This window comes from Hypanus sabinus, chromosome 4 (genome assembly GCF_030144855.1).
Source record: "Hypanus sabinus isolate sHypSab1 chromosome 4, sHypSab1.hap1, whole genome shotgun sequence".
NCBI lineage: Eukaryota > Metazoa > Chordata > Chondrichthyes > Myliobatiformes > Dasyatidae > Hypanus > Hypanus sabinus.
In genome coordinates, this window is record NC_082709.1 from 22511964 (window position 1) to 22532999 (window position 21036).

At 41.7% G+C, this 21036-nt stretch overlaps 1 protein-coding gene across 1 annotated transcript in view; it reads left to right on the top strand.

Moving 5' to 3' along the window:
* The first annotated feature begins 1026 nt into the window (after positions 1-1026).
* umps (uridine monophosphate synthetase) overlaps positions 1027-21036 on the top strand; it is a 46375-nt gene continuing 26365 nt past the window's right edge. The window contains exons 1-2 of the mRNA XM_059966563.1: positions 1027-1194; positions 11173-11326. Coding sequence (XP_059822546.1) covers positions 1060-1194; positions 11173-11326 — 289 coding nt within the window. The 5' untranslated portion in view covers positions 1027-1059. The remainder of the gene's footprint in view (positions 1195-11172; positions 11327-21036) is intronic.

Here is a 21036-nt window from a genome sequence, read left to right on the forward strand (position 1 = left end):
ACAGCCTCAGCTCAGTGCAGAGACGAGTAAACCTCACAGAGCAACGAGCTGAACACCAACCCGATCCTGAAACCCTGAGCTTTTCAATCTAGCCCAGTGGTTATATCTGCTAAAACTGGAGTCACTCCCTGCTGCTGCTTCGATGCGCACTCAGACCCAAGTCCTGTGGCCTCGGTTTGGCCTGCACCCAACCTTCGCAATTCAGCCCAGCGTTTAAATTGGTCAAACCTCAGAATACTTCTCGCTCTTGGGCTGGTGCCAGGGCTTGGAGTTCACCACCTCAATTCAGTCTGTACACACCACACCACAACTGTCTACACCTTCGAGGCTTCAGTTCCCACTGCAAAACTTACTGGTCGTACAGGCAGTTCAAAAGCTCCACTCCGAAAGGGAATTACAGGCTATTGATTGCAATGATCGTTTCTGAAAAAAGTGTGATTAATTCAGTCATTTAGTTTGGTTTGCTACCAGCAAGTTGTCGCCGTCTTCACCAGCACCATCATATAAGTTTAACATGAAAAATGTGTTAGGATATCACTGCCACCATAACAAGTGTGTGTTTGACTTTCTGAAAACTATTAGACTTCTTGATATTATTTGAAATACTTTTGGGAGGGGAATTAGGTGGATTTATTTCTTGTCTCTTCCCTCCACGCTCCCAACTCAGCAGGTGGCGGCAATGCACCTTATACTGGCCCGCCAATCGCCATTAAACTTCACAAGAAGCTGCTGTTTTGGCGCTTGTAAAAAGCCGGAGGATTTATAACTCCGAAACGTTGAGACAACAGAAAGGAAATCCCACAGCCGGGAAAAACACATCTACCTCGTTCACTTTTAGTGAAGCACGCGCCTGCGATGGAGAGGCTGTTATAATTATAATTATTACCCGTAATTAATTCTGTAAACAACAAAGAACGCTCGATCAAACAACATTACACAACCAGCCTGGCGGCTGCGTGCCCATGACGTCAAGGTAAGCGCCGTGCTGACGTCTCGGCGCGGGTTTAAGGTCAGGACGTGCGTGCGTGCGCGCGCACGTGGCCCGCCAACGTCGGCAGCATGGAGTCGCTGGTGTCTGAGCTGTATGCAATTCAGGCCGTGAAGTTCGGTAGCTTCCAACTAAAGAGCGGGATATTGTCGCCTGTTTACTTCGACTTGAGGGTCATTGTGTCCCACCCAGCTCTTATGAACCAGGTACGTTTTCCGTGCGCTGCAGAGGTCCAGCCCTCCTCTTCGGGGTTGCAGAGGGTAAACATCGGTTGATGCCCCCGGCAGTTTGACTCTCGGATAGGGTGAGCAATGCCGTGGATTTGCTAGAAGTGGGAGGCAGTATTGTTTCGAAGGAAGAACTGTATGCCAGTCCAGTTCTCTCCTTTAAGTTCCCGCAGAGCGCTTTATAGTGAGTACTTTCTCCTACTGAATCCGCGAATAGTCATGCAACGCCGACGGAAAAAGCGTGTTAGTGTCGGCTACCCATGTGCCTGTTTATCTATTGAAACACTTTTCCCAACTCTGCTGATTGCCTTCTCTGCTAAATGTTGTGAGGGTATCCACTGCCTCCCTCCTGAGTGAAGTGCGTTCCAGATTTCAGTCACCTTCTAGGTAGGGAAAAGTTTCTCAGTCTTCTGACTCAGGTGCCAGGGTCCGAGATGTTTCAGATTGTGTCCACGATATCCTGCAGTGGGAGGGAGAACAGCCAGAGGTCGTGGTACATATTGGTACCAATGACATAGATAGAAAAAGGGAAGAGGTCCTGAAAAAAGACTACAGGGAGTTAGGAAGGAAGTTGAGAAACAGGACCGCAAAGGTAGTAGTATTGGGATTACTGCCTGTGCCACGTGACAGTGAGAATAGGAAGAGAATGAGGTGGAGGATAACTGCGTGGTTGAGGGATTGGAGCAGGGGGCAGGGATTCAGATTTCTGGATCATTGGGACCTCTTTAGGGCTGCAATAAATCCAGTCAAGGAGAAAAGAAAAGCTTACAAAAGGTTCAGAGAGCTAGATAATGTTAGAAGATTATAAGACTAATAGGAAGGAGTTTAAGAAGGATATTAGGAGACCTAGAAGGGGCCATGAGAAGGCCTTGGCAGGCAGGATTAAGGAAATCCACAAGGCATTCTACAAGTACGTGAAGAGCAAGAGGATAAGACGTGAAAGAATAGGACCTGTCAAGTGTGACAGTGGGAAAGTGTGTATGGAACCGAAGGAAATAGCAGAGGTACTTACTGAATACTTCAGTATTCACTATGGAAAAGGATTTTGGTGATTGTAGTGATGACTTGCAACAGACTGAAAAGCTTGTGCATGTAAATGTTAAGAAAGGATGTGCTGGAGCTTTTGGAAAGCATCAAGTTGGATAAGTCACCGGGACTGTATGAGATGTACCTCAGGCTACTGTGGGAGGCGAGGGAGGAGATTGCTGAGCCTCTGGCGATGATCTTTGCATCATCAATAGGGACGGGAGAGGTTCCGGAGGATTGGAAGTTTGTGGATGTTGTTCCATTATTCAAGAAAGGGAGAAGAGATAGCCCAGGAAATAGTAGATCAGTGAGTCTTACCTCAGTGGTTGGTAAATTGATGGAGAAGATCCTGAGAGGCAGGATTTATGAACATTTAGAGAGGTATAATATGATTAGGAATAGTCAACATGGCTTTGTCAAAGGCAGGTTGTGCCTTACGAACCTGATTGAATTTTTTTGAAAATGTGACTGAACACATTGAAGGAAGAGCAGTAAATGTAGTGTATATTCATTTCAGCAAGGCATTTGATAAGGTACCCCATACAAGGCTAATTGAGAAAGTAAGGCATGGGATCCAAGGGGACATTGCTTTGTGGATCCAGAACTGGCTTGCCCGCAGAAGAGTGATTGTAGATGGGTCATATTCTGCATGGAGGCTGGTGACCAGTGGTGCGCCTCAGGGATCTGTTCTGGGACCCTTGCTCTTTGTAATTTTTATAAATGACCTGGATGAGGAAGTGGAGGGATGGGTTAGTAAGTTTGCTGATGACACAGAAGTTGGATCGGGAATATTTTACCTAAAGTTATCTCTAACGATCAAACTAGATTTATTAAGAATAGATATTCATTCTTTAATATTCAGAGACTATTGACCATTATTTATTCCTCTCCATCCAAAGAACCTGAATGTGTCATTTCCCTTGACTCAGAGAAAGCCTTTAATAGGGTGGAGTGGTTTTATTTATTTGAAATTTTAGAAAGATTTAATTTTGTTCCAGTTTCATTCCTGGATCAAATTGATCTATCAAACTCCTTTGGCTGTGGTTATAACTAACAATCAAGTCTCCCTATTTAGCCTATACAGAGGTACCCAGCAGGGCTGTCCTCTTAGTCCTTTGTTATTTAACTTGGCTCTAGAACCTCTTGATATTGCTCTTCGGAATTCCAATAGTATTCGGGTATTAAGAGAGGGGATAAAATGCTTAAGGTTTTGTTGTACGCAGACGACTTGTTAGTCTACATTTCGGATCCTAAGAAACCTATTCCTTCTGTGTTCATATTTTCTGAATTTAGTAGTTTTTCTAGATATAAGTTACATTTATACAAAAGTGAGTTATTTCCCATTAATGATCATTTGGATCAGTATGAGCAATTACCTTTTAGTATTGCTAAAAATCAATTTACTTATCTTGGTATTAAAGTTACTAAGAATTTTAAAGATCTGTATAAATATAATTTTCTCCTATTAATTAATTATACCCAGCAAACACTTTCTAAATGGTCTCCTCGGACGCTATCATTAATTGGTTGAATTAATGCTATTAAAATGGTAGTTCTACCGAAATTCTTATATATATTTCAAGCAGTTCCTTCATTTGTTCCTAAACGGTTTTTTGACTGAATAGACTCTAAAATTTTATCCTATATTTGGAACACTAAAAATCCTAGATTGAGTAAACCTTTATTTTAAAAAAGGAGGGTGGTATGGCTTTGCCAAATCTGGGCAATTAATATTTGCTATATTACCTGTTGGATTCATTATTCAGATAATAAATCCGCACGGAGGGCTTCAGATTTATAGATAATTGGGCAGTTTTCCAGAGAAGGTGGGACCTGTTCCGGCGGGACGGTTTACATCTGAACTGGAGGGGGAACAAATATTCTTGCAGATAGGTTTGCTAGAGAGGCTCCAGTGGATTTAAACTAGATATGCAGGGGGAGGGGAACCAGAGTGTAGGAACATATGTATGGGAGAAGGAAGAAAAAGAAGACAGTAAAGTTCTTTGTACTGTTAGAGATAAACAGAGGACGAGGTGAAGAATATCTTATATGCATTTATTTTAATGCTAGGAGCATTGTAAGAAAGGTGGATGAGCTTAGAGCATGGATTGATACCTGGAAATATGATAGTGTAGCTATTAGTGAAACATGGTTGCAGGAGGGGTGTGATTGGCAACTAAATATTCCTGGATTTCGTTGCTTCAGGTGTGATAGAATCAGAGGGACGAGAGGGGGAGGTGTTGCATTGCTTGTCAGAGAAAATATTACAGCAGTGCTCTGGCAGGATAGAGGGCTCATCTAGGGAGACTTATTTGGGTGGAATTCAGGAATGGGAAAGGTGTAGTAACACTTATAGGGGTGTATTATAGGCCACCTAATGGAGCGAGAATTGGAGGAGCAAATTTGCAAGGAGCTATCAGATATTTGTAGTAAGCACAGGGTTGTGATTGTGGGAGATTTTAATTTTCCACACATAGACTGGGAAGCCCATACTGTAAAAAGGATGGATGGTTTGGAGTTTGTAAAATGTGTGCAGGATAGTTTTTTGCAGCAATGCATAGAGGTACCAACTAGAGAAGGGGCAGTGTTGGATCTTCTGTTAGGGAATGAAATAGGTCAAGTGACGGAGGTATGTGCTGGGGAGCTCTTCAGGTCAAGTGATCACAATGCCTTTAGTTTCAATATAATTATGGAGAATGGACCCAGGGTTGAGATTTTTGATTGGAGAAAGGCTAACTTTGAGGCGATGCGAAAGGATTGGGACAATTTGTTTTGTGGGAAGGATGTAATAAAGAAATGGAGATCATTTAAAGGTGAAATTTTGAGGGTACAGAATCTTTGTTCCTGTTAGGTTGAAGGGAAGGTTAGAAGTTTGAAAGAGCCATAGTTTTCAAGGGATATTGGAAACTTGGTTAGGGAAAAGAGAGATATCTACAATAAATATAGGCAGCATGGAGTAAATGAGGTGCTCAAGGAATATAAAGAATGTAAGAAGAATCTTAAGAAAGAAACTAGAAAAGCTAAAAGAAGATATGAGGTTGCTTTGGCAAGTAAGGTGAAAATAAATCCAAAGGGTTTCTACAGTTATATTAATAGCAAAAGGATAGTGAAGGATAAAATTGGTCTCTTAGAGAATCAGAGTGGACAGCTATGTGTGGAGCCAAAAGAGATGGGGGAGATTTTGAACAGTTTCTTTTTTTCAGTATTCACTAAGGAGAAGGATATTGAATTGTTTAAGGATGAGGGTAAAGCAGTGGATGTTGTCTATATGGACTTCAGTAAGGCCTTTGACAAGGTTCCGCACAGAAGGTTAGTTAGGAAGGTTCAATCGTTAGGTATTAATATTGAAGTAGTAAAATGGATTCAACAATGGCTGGATGGATGATGCCAGAGAGTAGTGGAGGATAACTGTTTGTCAGGTTGGAGGCCGGTGACTAGTGGTGTACCTCAGGGATCTGTACTGGGTCCAATGTTATTTGTCATATACATTAATGATTTGGATGATGGGGTGGTAAATTGGATTAGTAAGTATGCAGATACTTACTAAGGTAAATGGCGTTGTGGATAATGAAGTAGGTTTTCAAAGTTTGCAGAGAGATTTAGGCCAGTTAGAAGAGTGGGCTGAGTGATGGCAGATGGAGTTTAATGCTGATAAGTGTGAGGTGATACATTTTGGTAGGAATAGTCAAAATAGGATATACATGGTAAATGGTAGGGCATTGAAGAATGCAGTAGAACAGAGTGATCTAGGAATAGTGGTGTATAGTTCTCTAAAGGTGGAATCTCATGTGGATAGGGTGGTGAAGAAAGCTTTTGGTATGTTTGGTGAAGAAAGCTTTTGGTATGTTGGCCTTTATAAATCGGAGCATTGAGTATAGGAGTTGAGATGTAATGTTAAAATTGTACAAGGCATTGGTAAGGCCGAATTTGGAGTATTGTGTACAGTTCTGGTCACCAAATTATAGGAAAGATGTCAACAAAATAGAGAGTACAGAGAAGATTTACTAGAACGTTACCTGGGATTCATCACCTAAGTTACAGGGAAAGATTGAACAAGTTAGGTCTTTATTCTTTGGAGCTTAGAAGGTTGAGGGGGGACTTGATAGAGGCATTTAAAATTATGAGGGGGATAGATAGAGTTGATGTGGATAGGCTTTTTCCATTGAGAGTAGGGGAGATTCAAACAAGAGCACGAGTTGAGACTTGGGGGGGCAAAAGTTTAAGGGTAACACGAGGGGGAATTTCTTTACTCAGAGAGTGGTAGCTGTGTGGAATGAGCTTCCAATAGAAGTGGTAGAGGCAGGTTCAGTATGGTCATTTAAAGCAAAATTGGATAGGTATATGGACAGGAAAGGAATGGAGGGTTATGGGCTGAATGCGGGTCAGTGGGATTCGGTGAGAGTAAGCATTCGGCACGGACTAGAAGGGCCGAGAGGGCCTGTTTCCGTGCTGTAATTGTTATATGGTTTTTATATGTACAAACTGTTCTTTATGGGTGGAATTGAAAAAAACTTGGTGAAGGGGTATTCATTGTCCTCTTTACTGGGAGCTCCTCTTCCTTTCCTGCTCTCTAAGTTTGGTAGACAAGACCTTAATCCTATTATTAAACATACATTAAGAATTTGGTTTCAGTTTCGCAGATTTTTTGAATTAAATAATTTTGTCCATTCTAGTAAAATATATCGTAACTTTTTTTAAACCATCAATTTTAGATCAGGCTTTTTTAATTTGGAAAACCAAAGAAATAATAACTTTTTTGGATTTGTTTATAGGGGATTGTTTATTGTCTTTTACTCACTAGCGGATACATATTGAGTACAAGAACAAGGAAATCTTCTTGCATTTGTACAGGGCCCTGGTGAGACCACACCTGGAGTATTGTGTACAGTTTTGGTCTCCAGGGTTAAGGAAGGACATCCTGGCTGCAGAGGAAGTGCAGCGTAGATTCACAAGGTTAATTCCTGGGATGTCGGGACTGTCTTACGCAGAGAGGATAGAGAGACTGGGCTTGTACACGCTGGAATTAAGGAGATTGAGAGGGGATCTGATTGCAACATATAAGATTATTAAGGGATTGGACAAGATAGAGGCAGGAAATATGTTCCAGATGCTGGGAGAGTCCAGTACCAGAGGGCATGGTTTGAGAATAAGGGGTAGGTCATTTAGGACAGAATTAAGGAAAAACTTCTTCTCCCAGAGAGTTGTGGGGGTCTGGAATGCACTGCCTCAGAAGGCAGTGGAGGCCAATTCTCTGGATGCTTTCAAGAAGGAGCTAGACAGATATCTTATGGATGGGGGAATCAAGGAATATGGGGACAAGGCAGGAACCGGGTATCGATAGTAGATGATCAGCCATGATCTCAGAATGGTGGTGCAGGCTTGAAGGGCCGAATGGTCTACTTCTGCACCTATTGTCTATTGAGACTGAAGGTGAGGCAAAGCTGAGGTAGATGCAAGGTGAATGGAGGTACATCCACCTAATCTGAGGTTTGATTGATCTAAGCGCCAGGCTGAATGAGAAAGGTCGGTAAGGTCCAAATTGTAGGATCCACGTCCAGAATGCATTGAAGCAACAGGGCGCGGGTCCTAGAGCGAGGAACAACCAAATGTTTAGATGATTTTAACGCTGGGTCTGAAGGACTGAAAAGGAAGAGTGTTGGGAACAGAGGTAATGGTTGGACTGGTTCTGTTCGCTGCACTGAACTGAGGCCAAAGCTGAAGCCTGCTCTAGTTTTGTGTCTTTGGGCTTTGTGTTGTTTAAATGGCTCTGCGCAGAACTAAGGCTACAGCTGTGGTCTGCTCTGGACTTTGCATCTGTGGATTCATTTTCATTCCGAATGTTATTTACATACTTTCATTGTTTGCACAATTTGTTTTTTCTCTCTACACATTAGCTATTAGAACCGGGTTCTAATTACACATTAGAACCGGGTATTGATAGTACATGATCAGCCATGATCTCAAAATGGCGGTGCAGACTCAAAGGACCGAATGGTCTACTGTACCTATTGTCTATTTGATTTACCCAAAGTACACTTTTTTAGATATTTACAAAGTAGGAATTTTTTACGTACTTTGCTTCCAAGTTATCCCTCCACTTATCCATCTAATAGATGCCCTCTTCCAGGTTAAACAACTCCAAAAAGGATCAATAGCTACAATTTATAAATAGTTATTGAATCTATGAATGATATCTAACAATAAAATTAAAGCTGCCTGGGAATTGGAATTTCAAGAGTTACTTTCAGATAGTCAATAGAGTAAAATTTTTCATCTGGTAAATACTTCATTTATTTGTGCCTGTCATTCCTTGATACAGTTCAGGGTAATGCATTGGGCATTTCAAGTCAAGTCAGTTTTATTGTCATTTCGACCCTAACTGCTGGTACAGTACATAGTAAAAATGAGACAACATTTTTCAGGACCATGGTGTTACATGACACAGTACAAAAACTAGACTGAACTACGTTTAAAAAAAACAGAAAGCTACACTAGACTACAGACCTACACAGGACTACATGAAGTGCACAAAAACAGTGCAAGCATTACAATAAATAATAAACAGGACAAAAGAGCAAGGTGTCAGTCCAGGCTTCAGGTATTGAGGAATCTGATAGCTTGGGGGAAGAAACTGTTACATAGTCTGGCCATGAGAGCCCAAATGCTTCGGAGCATGTTTTGATCTTGCATAAAGTTGGAGAATTTTTGGAAAGATGTTTTTAAAACCTTATAAAAAGTGCTGGATCTGGATTTACAGCCAAACTTATTTACAGCTATTTTTGGGATTATTCCATCAGAAGCAGGATATATTCCTACTTCTGCTCAGTGGATGATGGCCTTTTCAACCTTATTGGCTAGGAAAGCCATTTTACTGAAATGGAAGGACCCTAACCCGCTTTCTTCTATCATGTCCTGTTTAAGTTTAGAGAAAATGAGAAATCAGACATTGGAGACATCCTTTAAATTTGAAAAAATCTGGCAACCTTTTATTCAATATTTTCATATGATCTGATTTTTGTACTGATTTTCTTCCAGCTATTTTTTCAGAACCTTGGATTTGATCAGAGAGTCTCTCTTCTCTTGGTTTTCTTCTCAGAATGGTCTGCCCAGTTCTTTTCTCTGTTTAGAATAGTGTTTTTTTCTCTCTTTCATAAAACAATTCTAATAGTTCTTCCTTTCTTCATAAGTTGATTAGAGGAGAATTATACATTCTATCAAATTTATACTTTGTAGATCAACATTGTGTGATTCTGATATTGTTTATTTCACCATCTGTATGTACTATTGACATGTATACCAGAGATATTCCCCTGTTTGTATACTTTTTTTCTCAAATCAATAAAAAGATTGAGAAAAGAAAAAGAGGGACAAAGGTTGGAGGTGTGGGTAGTGTGGAGGGCTGTCAGAGGTTACAGAGGGACATTGATAGGATGCAAAACTGGGCTGAGAAGTGGCAGATGGAGTTCAACCCAGATAAGTGTGAAGTGGTTCATTTTGGTAGGTCAAATATGATGGCAGAATATAATATTAATCGTAAGACTCTTGTCACTGTGGAGGGTCAGAGGGATCTTGGGGTTGGAGTCCATAGGATGCCCAAAGCAGCTGCGCAGGTTGACTCGGTGGTTAAGAAGGCATATGGTTTATTGGCCTTCATCAATTGTGGAATTGAATTTAGGTGCCAAGATGTAATGTTGCAACTATATATGACCCTGGTCAGACCCCACTTGGAGTACTGTGCTCAGTTCTGGTTGCCTCTCCACAGGAAGGATGTGGAAGCCATAGAAAGGGTGCAGAGGAGATTTACAATTATGTTGCCTGGTTTGGGGAGCATGCCTTATGAAAACAGGTTGAGTGAACTTGGCCTTTTCTCCTTGGAGCGACAGAGGATGAGAGGTGACCTGATAGAGGTGTATAAGATGATGAGAGGCATTGATCGTGTGGATAGTCAGAGGCTTTTTTCCCCAGGGTTGAAATGGTTGCCACAAGAGGACACAGGTTTAAGGTGCTGGGGAGTAGGTACAGAGGAGATGTCCGGGGCGAGTTTTTTTTTACTGAGAGTGGTGAGTGCGTGGAATGGGCTGCTGGCAATGGTGGTGGAGGTGGATATGATAGTCTTTTAAGAGACTTTTAGGTAGGTAAATGGACCTTAGAAAAACAGAGGCCTATAGGTAAGCCTAGTAATTTCTAAGGGACATGTTCGGCATAACTTTGTGGGCCAAAGGGCCTGTATTGTGCTGTAGGTTTTCTATGTTTCTTCCCTGTGACACTTAAACTTTGCATCTTAGCCTCTGCACTTAGAGCAAAACAAACCCAGGTTCTTTATAGTTGAAATACAACATCCCAGAATCTCCTCTGCTGTTCTCCAGTATAATAACATCCATCCTATCATAAATGGTGTTTCAGAACTTCACAAAGTACTCCAGCTGTGGCCTTGTTTATGTCTTGTATAATTATGTTTTTTTTTAACGTCATAGTCGATAAAGGCAACTATCCCATGTGCTTTCTTAACCACATTATCTTGGTGTGGATGCTGCTTCATTCTGAAATCACTGGAAATGTGAGCGTATGTGACTGAAATAAGGAGGAAGTAAATTAAGATGTATTCATAATACAGTTCGTCGGTCACTGATAAAATGTTCATTCTACCGTCTAAATGTAAAGCTATGATAAAGAATTGTCAGATAAATGAAATAATCCTGTCCCCTTCTCCAAAACTGGAACAGGTCTGATTTATGAAAGTTCTTATTACTCTGATTCTTGTGTTATTTCTTTTGTATTCTGAATTTGGTATATCTGGCTACTTTAGTTGTAGTGTTCATTGAGAAATGCATTTCTGACCTCTAGTGGTATAGCACACTATGAATGCATATTGGCTTCTAAGTTCCTGTTTCTTTGGTATTGAAATAACAGGTCAAATGTCTTTCCCTGCAGGTTTCTGATCTCTTGTGGCAAACTGCAAACAGTGCTGGAGTCAAATACGGTTCCATTTGTGGTGTTCCATACACCGCTTTACCTCTTGCGACTATTATCTGTTCTACCAAAGGAATTCCCATGCTTATTCGTCGAAAGGAAGCCAAGGATTATGGTAAAATTCATGATATGATCATAGAATTAAGTTCTTGACCATAGGCTATTCCTAGCTCTTTGTACGACCATCCATTCTTCCCCAGGTGCTTTCCTAAATTAGATTATTTCCACTCAAACCCGTACAGTTCCACCCTTCAATGCCTCTCCCACCTGCCAGATCCAGAATACTCTTTTTTTTTAAAGGAGGGGTTATCTACATTCTTATGTTTTTAGTCTTCCTCAAAAAGGTTGTGTATAATTTGTTTCTCTTGTGAATGCTGCTTATACAATACTGTCTGTGATGCCACTGCAAGTAAACTTTTCATATATGTTTGCATATTTGACTCAAATTCAAATTTGACTTTGTTTATGGAACCAACTGTTGGAACGCCTGTCAATGTATTCTTGGTAAACTTATGATTTTCCACACACCTGTCAAATTGTTTATTCATTTTTGATGCACTAAGGGAAAAAAGTAGTATTTCTAAGTTCAACTTTGCAGCAATAATCTTTCTTTTGTCTGGAGCTATTCTTGTCAGTGCTTTAGCTCACACTCTTGGGTAAGATTAGCTCTATTCACCACATGTAGATCAAAGCATACAATAAAATACTCTATTTGTGTCACATCAAGTCAGCACAGATTGTATTGGGTAGTCCACAAATGTTGCCACACTTCTAGCGCCAACATAGAATGCCTACAGCTCAGTAACCCCAACTATGTGGTAAGCAATGGAACACCAGGAGAAAACACACATGGTCACAGCAGAACGTACAGACGCCTTACAGACAGTGGAGGGAATTGTACCTTGGTCTTACAACTAATGGTGTAAAGTGTTACACTTACTGGTACACTGTTGGTCTTTTTAAATCGGATTCTTTCGGGTTTCTTGCTTTGCGGCTGCCTGTAAGCAGACAAATCTCAAGGTTGTATAAAATTTATACGTACTTTGATAATAAATGTTCTTTGAATCCTTGAACTACCATGGCATCCTCCCCCTGTGACCTTGGTGTGATCATCAGAATTGAAAACAATTCTCCACTTTTAATCAAAGCTCGAATTCTTGTCTTTTTTAATCTGCCTCCATTTAGGAGGACCTGGGTTCCAGATAAAACCATTCTTAACTTGTCTTTAAAAACGCAAACACCAGAAAATCTGCTGATGCTGGAAATTCAAGCAACACACAAAATGCTATCTGGCCTGCTACGTTCCAGCAGCGTTTTGTGCATGTTGCTTAACTTGTCCTGCTAGTTTCCAATATTCCTGCCCAGTGTTTGGCACAGTGTCATTTGTTTCTTTTCCTTGTTCTACATTTTTATCCAGATCAGTGCTAAAGATGATGATGAAATTGTTTGTAGTCCTTGTGGTAATTGGTTACTTAAAAATTGACACAAGATTACAGACGATATCCAGTGCACAAGTAGGCCATTTAATCTAACAATTTAATGCCAGCACTCAAGCCTGTATTTTTCTCATTAATATTGATCTGTATAACCATCTATTCCCTCTTTGCACTTAATCCCACCTCCCCTTAAACTTATCTTGACCACTTCCTGTAGTAGCAATTTCTATGCACTGATTGCTCAGGACAAAAGCATCTTCTGAATTCTCTGTTTGATTCCTAAGAAACTATCTTGTATTGATTTGTCTCTAGTTATGCTGTTCTGCACAAGTGGAAACATTTTCTTTGCTGCTGCTGTACAATATTATTTTGTAATTTAATGACCTTTATTAGTTCACCGCTCAATCGTTTTATTTTCTGGAAAAAGATAGCTTGCACATCCTTTCCTAAAATGTGCATCCACTTATTTCTGTTATAACACTCTCCAGTGTCTTTATAGACAGAGTAACCAGAACATATGGAGTGCTGTATACTTAAGATGTGTAGATTTGATGCGATATTCCTTCCTGGACATAAATCCTAGCGTGTGATTTGCTTCAGTTGACTTAGCTAATTTGTGTGTTAACTTACTTCTCTATCCCACGTGGATTTGCATCTTGTAATAAGTAATCTCTTTATTTCTTACCAAAATGTACTGCCTTGCATTTTACAACTTCATTCACCAACTATTTGCCCATTCTGCTGGTTATTCTTCAGAGACTAATTGACATCCTACTCACTGATTGAATATCCCACCATTGTGGCTGCATCTGCAAATTTAGAAATTGCTTTTGATTCCAAAATCTAAATTTTAAACAGTGATAGTCCTACCATTGAATGTTGTAAATTTGAGGTACTTTGGCAAAGGTCTTTTGAAAATCTACACAATTTGTAATCCCTCCATTATTGATGTACCAAAAAATCGGTGAGATTAGTGACGGAATTTGCCTTTTTGAAATGAGTGATCACAATTTCTTCTTGCTTATTCTATCAGAGGTGGTCAAATATCTACAATCAAATTACTTAAACTAGAGAATGAAACTATAAATCTTTCGCTTATTCAAATTTATTTGTTAGAATTTGTGAAATACAGGACCAAAAAATGTTTGAGTGTGGGGCCTTTAGCACAGTCAGATCAGTAAAGAAATGAAAGCATGTAAAGGACTCAAGCAGGGGATTAGGAGTGCCAAAAGGGGCATGAAAAGCACAAAATTCAGACCATTTTGCAGATCACAGTCGCAAGGGAACACCAGATTGCTTGGAGGGAGAGAAAATTTTAAATAAGCGAGCAAGGGCAGTCAGCACACTTTGTGCGATATAGTCCCAAAGAGGCATTGTGTTGCACATCGTTAGGCACTTGGCAAAGAGCAATTTTTTTTTAGAGTTCAAAGTTCTAAGTAAATTTATTGCCAAAATACACACATGTCAGCATATACAACCCTGAGGTTCGTTTTCTTGCGGGCATACATAGTAAATTCAATAATTCAATATTGATCTGTTGGATCAATAAAAGATCACACCCAATGGCACTGACAGACAACCAGTGTGCAAAAGACAATAGACTGTAAATATAAATAGAGATCTGTGGCATCCGTTAGTCTTGCGAGACCATGGATCTGTGCCTAGAAAGTCTTGCTTCAGTCTGTGTTGGTAGAGGAGCATTCCTGATACCTTGCTCTATGCCAATCGAGCGCAGGATTATAACTGGTAGACTGCTGCTTTCCGTGATGTGCTGTCATGGCGAGGCAACGCTGGAGTGTCCTCTCCACAGTGCAGGCCTGGACAAAGTTGTATGGAAGACCAGCAGTTGCCCAAGCAGCAAATCTCCCCTCTCCATGCCCCCAATGTTGTCCAAGGGAAGGGCAAGGGCTGATACAGCTTGGCACCAGTGTCATCACAAAGTTGCCAGAATGAGGTTGAAGACAATGTCTTAGGGACTCAAGCTCTGGATTTGTCCTCAGGGTTTACTCCTGAAGCCTTTCCCATGAGTGGGTATGGCCGCAAGGCAGCGGAGGTTTGAAATCAGAGTTTTCCCTCTTAGATGGACTGCCTTCCCAGGCTGATGAGCCCCTACTACCCAAAGCACTGGTTTTAAGGCGCCAGGACCCACCTTTGCCCCTTCTCCTGTCAGTAGAAACAGTTCTGCCGGGCTGAGAGGCTAAGCCAAATGAGGCCAGGAGTTCGACTTGGTTGTCAGAGGCTATTTGAAGCACATGCCATGAGGAGCACTTTTAGGTAGCGGGAACTTGTCCCCACTACTAGTCCTCGGCTTGACAAACTTAGGAACCAAAATAAATAAATAGGCAAAAATATCACAAGCATGAACTTGAAGCAGAGCCCATAGGTTGTGGGAACAGTTCAGTGATGGGGCAGGTGAAGTAATACACTCTGGATCAAGAGCCTGTTGGTTGAGGGGCAATAGCTTCCTGAACCTTGTGGTGGGAGTCCAGAGACTCCTGAATCACCCTCCTAATGGCAGCAGTGAGAGGAGAGTATGACTGAGTGATGGGAGTCCCTGATGCTGGATACTACTTGCAAAAACACTTCGTGTTCAGTGGAAGAGGGGCTTTATCTACAAACCCCATTTCCAGAAAAGTTGGGATATTTTCCCAAAATGCAATAAAACAAAAATCTGTGATAAATTAATTCAATTTATTTAACTGACAAAAGTACAAAGAAAAGAATTTCAATAGTTTTACTGACCAACTTAATTGTATTTTGTAAATACACACAAATTTAGAATTTGATGGCTGCAACACACTCAACAAAAGTTGGGACAGAGTTAAAATAAGATTGAAAAGTGCACAGAATATTCAAGTAACAACGGTTTGGAAGACTCCACATTAAGCAGGCTAATTGTTAGCAGATGAGGTATCATGACTGGGTATAAAAGTAGCATCCATCAAAGGCTCAGTCTTTGCAAGCAAGGATGGGTCATGGCTCACCCCTTTGTGCCAAAATTCATGAGAGAATTGTTAGTCAAATCAAAAGGAACATTTCCCAATGCAAGATTGCAGAGAATTTAGGTCTTTCAACATCAACAGTACATAATATTGTGAAAAGATTCAAAGACATCTCAGTGCGTAAGGGGCAAGGTCAGAAACCACTGTTGAATGCGCGTGATCTTCGAGCACTCAGGCAGCACTGCCTAAAGAACCATCATGCTACTGTGACAATTATAGCCACCTGGGCTCGGGAGTACTTCGGAAAACCATTGTCACTTAACACAGACCATCGCTGCATCCAGAGATGCAACTTGAAACTGTATTACGCAAGGAGGAAGCCATACATCAACTCAATGCAGAAACACCAGCGAGTTCTCTGGGCCCGAGCTAATCTCAGATGGACCGAAAGACTGTGGAACCGTGTGCTGTGGTCAGATGAGTCCACATTTCAGCTAGTTTTCGGAAAAAAACGGGCGTCGAGTTCTCTGTGCCAAAGATGAAAACGATCATCCTGATTGTTATCAGCGAGAGGTGCAAAAGCCAGCATCTGTGATGGTATGGGGGTGCATCAGTGGCCACGGCATGGGTGAGTTGCATGTATGTGAAGGTACTATTGACTCTGAGGAGTATATTAGGATTTTAGAGAGACATACGTTGCCATCAAGACGACGTCTCTTCCCGGGACGTCCATGCTTATTTCAGCAGGACAATGCCAGACCACATTCTGCACGGGCTACAACAACGTGGCTTTGTAGACACAGAGTGCGTGTGCTTGACTGGCCTGCTGCCAGTCCAGATCTATCTCCTATTGAAAATGTATGATGCATCATGAAGAGGAGAATCAGACAACGGAGACCATGGACTGTTGAGCTGCTGAAGTCTTATATCAAGCAAGAATGGACAAAATTTCCAATTGCAAATCTACTACAATTAGTATCCTCAGTTCCAAAACGATTAAAAAGTGTTATTAAAAGGAAAGGTGATGTAACACAATGGTAAATATGCCTCTGTCCCAACTTTTGTTGAGTGTGTTGCAGCCATCAAATTCTAAATTTGTGTATATTTACAAAATACAATTAAGTTGGTCAGTAAAACTATTGAAAATCTTTTCTTTGTACTTTTGTCAGTTAAGTAAAGGTTCACGTGAATTAACATATCACAGATTTTTGTTTTTATTGCACTTTGGGAAAATATCCCAACTTTTCTGGAAATGGGATTTGTATGATGGACAGGGCCATATCCACTACTTTTTGTAGGAGTTTCTGTTCAAGGGCATTGGTACAAGTTTCCCTGCTATCCAAAGGTAGAGCATTCCTATGAAACCGTTTGTAAGTCAAAATGTCGTAAAGCAAAGAAGCAATTACCATTAATTTATATGGTAAAAATTTTTGAGCGTTCCCAGACCCAAAAAAAAACTACCAAATCATACCAAATAGCACATAAAACCTATATTAACACAAACGTATAGTAGAAGCAGCAATGATATGATAAATATGCAGTCTAAATAAGTAGAAATATTGTATGTAAGGTTGTAGTTCAACTTAACAGAATTGGGAAGACAGCGAGCGAAAATCGATTTGGGGGGGGGGAATGGGCACGTACACACATGCGCACACAACTGCCCGCACAAGGCTTCACGGTCGTGGTAGTCTTTCTCAGGGTAAACACGTATAAAGCGGGTCTTTTTTTCATAAAAGTGAAAATCCTCTTTGATAAGCGAAAACAGGTTGCTCTCACTTCATTGGTGAGGCCTAATTTGTAGCATTGTGTCCAGGTTTGGTCACCTACTTACAGGAAAGATGTAAGTAACATTGAAAGAGAGCAGTGGAAATTTACAAGGATGTTGCTGGGACTTGAGGAACTGAGTGATAGGGAAATGTTAAATAGATCAGGACTTTAAGGAATAGAACATAGAAAATTAAGATGAGATTTTATAGAGGTATACACAGAATTATGAGGGGTGTAGGCTTTTTCCAATTATGTTGGTGAACTAGAAGTTGAGAATGTGTTAAAGTAGAAATGTTTAAGGGGAACATGAGGGGGAACTTCTTCACTCAGTGTGGTGAGAGTGTGGAGCGACCTGCCAGCTCAAGTGGATGCAGGGTGAATTATGACATTTAAGAGATATTTGGATAGGTACATAGATGGGAGGGGTATGGAGAACTATGTTCCTAGTGCAGATTAATGGTTCGCCATGGACTAATAGACAAAAGGGCCTGTTTTTGTGCTGTAGTGACACTGACTCTTAAATGTCCTTGGCAGGTTGGACTAAAGAAAATCCAAAGGTATTTTAGATTTGCATGAAAAACAAGCAGATGACTAGGGAGAGGGCAGGAGCACTAAAGGATAAAGGAGGAAATTTATGCTTGGAGTCAGGATGTGGACAGGATACCAAAGAAGCAGTTTACTTTAGTATTCACTGAGGAATAGGACATAGCTCTTAACATGGCCGATGTGAGAAAAACTATGCAGGGTCAACCCATGGAAGGCTGCTGGACCAGACAATGTTCCTGGCAGAGTGCTCAGAGGGTGTGCAGACCAGCTGGCAGATGTTCTCACTGACATCTTCAACATCTCCCTGAACAGCACCTTCATTCCAACGTGCTTCAAGGCTGCCACCATCGTCCCTGTGCTGAAGAAGTCTTCAGTGTCCTGCCTCAACAATTACAGTTCAGTTGCACTCACATCCATCATCGTGATGTGTTTCGAGAGGCTTGTCACAAGGCACATCGAGACTCTGCTACCCCCGTCAGTGGACCCCCTGCAGTTCGTGTATCGTCCCAACTGCTCAACAGATGATGCCATTGCCACCACCCACCACCTGGCCCTAACCCACCTGGACAAAAAAGACGTACATTCGAATGCAGTTCATAGACTTCAGTTCAGCATTCAACACAATCATTCCTCAGCACCTGATTGGAAAGCTGAAACTGCTGGGCCAGAACACCTCTCTCTCCAACTGGATCCTAGACTTCCTGACTGGGTGACGTCAGTCAGTCTGGGTCGAGAGCAGCATCTCCTACACCATCACACTGAGCACGGGGGCTCCCCAGGACTGCGTGCTCAGTCCACTGCTGTTCATTCTGCTGACCAATGACCATGCAGCAATACACAGCTCGATCCACATCATCATTTGCCGTCATGACCATGGTGGGTCTCATCAATAAGGAGGATGAGTCAGCATACAGAGAGGAGGTGCAGTGGCTAACGGACTGGTGCAGAGCCAACAACCTGTCTCTGAGTGTGAACAAAACAAAAGAAATGGCTGTTGATTTCAGGAGGGCACGGAGTGACCCCACTCCACTGACCATTGATGGCTCCTCTGTTGAGATCGTTAAGAGCACCAAATTTCTTGGTGTTCACCTGGTCCCTCAACACCAGCTTCATAGCCAAGAAAGCTCAGCAGCGTCTCTACTTTCTGCGAAGGCTGAGGGAAGTCCATTCCCCATCCCCCCATCCTCATCACATTCTACAGGGGTTGTATTGAGAGCATCCTGAGCAGTTGCATCACTGCCTGGTTCGGGAGTTGCACTGTCTCAGATCGCGAGACTCTGCAGCGGATAGTGAGGTCAGCTGAGAAGATCATCGGGGTCTCTCATCCCGCCATTACAGACATTTACACCGCATGCTGCACCCGCAAAGCTAACAATATTGTGAAGGACCCCACACACCCCTCATAAACTCTTCTCCCTCCTGGCATCTGGGAAAAGGCACTGAAGCATTCGGGCTCTCATGACCACATTATGTAACAGTTTCTTCCCCCAAGCTATCAAACTCATGACCCAGAGCCTGGACTGACATCTACATCATTTATTATTATATTGAAATTTGTCCTCTACTGTGCCTATTGTCTTGTTTATCAATTATTGTACTGCCCTGCATTGTTTTGTGCACTTTACATAGACCTGTGTAGGTCTCTTGAATGGTGTAGTTTTTGTGTTGTTTTATTTAGTCTAGTGTAGTCTTGAGTTGTCTCACATAGTCTAGTGCAGTTTTGTGTCGTTTCATGTTGCACCTTGGTCCTGGACAAATGTTGTTTCTTTTTTACTGTGTACTGTACTAGCAGTTTATAGTTGAAATGGCAATAAAAAGCGACTTGACTTGATAAAAGAGATGCTAATGTAGGAATCTGAAATCAAGAAGAGCTGTCTCTCTTAAGGAGCATTCAGATGGCTATTCAAAGTACATTTATTATCAAGGTATGTATACATTATACATCTTTTGAGATTTGTCTCCTTGCAGACAGCTGCAGAACAAAAAAAACCCAAAAGACCTCATTTTTAAAAAAGACTCACAGAGCTAATTTGTAGAGAGAAAAAACAAATTGTGCAAACAATGAAAGTATGCAGCTAACATTCAGAATGAAAATGAATCCACAGATGCAAAGCCCAGAGCAGACCACAGCTGTAGCCTTAGTTCTGCGCAGAGCCATTTAAACAGCACAAAGCCCAAAGACACAAAACTAGAGCAGGCTTCAGCTTCAGCCTCAGTTCGGTGCAGCGAACAGAACCAGTCCAACCATTACCTCTGTTCCCAACACTCTTCCTTTTCAGTCCTTCAGACCCAGCGTTAAAATCATCTAAACATTTGGTTGTTCCTCGCTCTAGGACCCGCGCCCTGTTGCTTCAATGCATTCTGGACGTGGATCCTACAATTTGGACCTTACCGACCTTTCTCATTCAGCCTGGCGCTTAGATCAATCAAACCTCAGATTAGGTGGATGGACCTCCATTCACCTTGCATCTACCTCAGCTTTGCCTCACCTTCAGTCTCAATAGACAATAGTTGCAGAAGTAGACCATTCGGCCCTTCAAGCCTGCACCACCATTCTGAGATCATGGCTGATCATCTACTATCAATACCCGGTTCCTGCCTTGTCCCCATATTCCTTGATTCCCCTATCCATAAGATACCTATCTAGCTCCTTCTTGAAAGCATCCAGAGAATTGGCCTCCACTGCCTTCCAAGGCAGTGCATTCCAGACCCCCACAACTCTCTGGGAGAAGAAGTTTTTCCTTAACTCTGTCCTAAATGACCTACCCCTTATTCTCAAACCATGCCCTCTGGTACTGGACTCTCCCAGCATCTGGAACATATTTCCTGCCTCTATCTTGTCCAATCCCTTAATAATCTTATATGTTGCAATCAGATCCCCTCTCAATCTCCTTAATTCCAGCGTGTACAAGCCCAGTCTCTCTAACCTCTCTGCGTAAGACAGTCCGGACATCCCAGGAATTAACCTTGTGAATCTACGCTGCACTTCTTCTGCAGCCAGGATGTCCTTCCTTAACCCTGGAGACCAAAACTGTACACAATACTTCAGGTGTGGTCTCACCAGGGCCCTGTACAAATGCAAAAGGATTTCCTTGCTCTTGTACTCAATTCCCTTTGTAATAAAGGCCAAC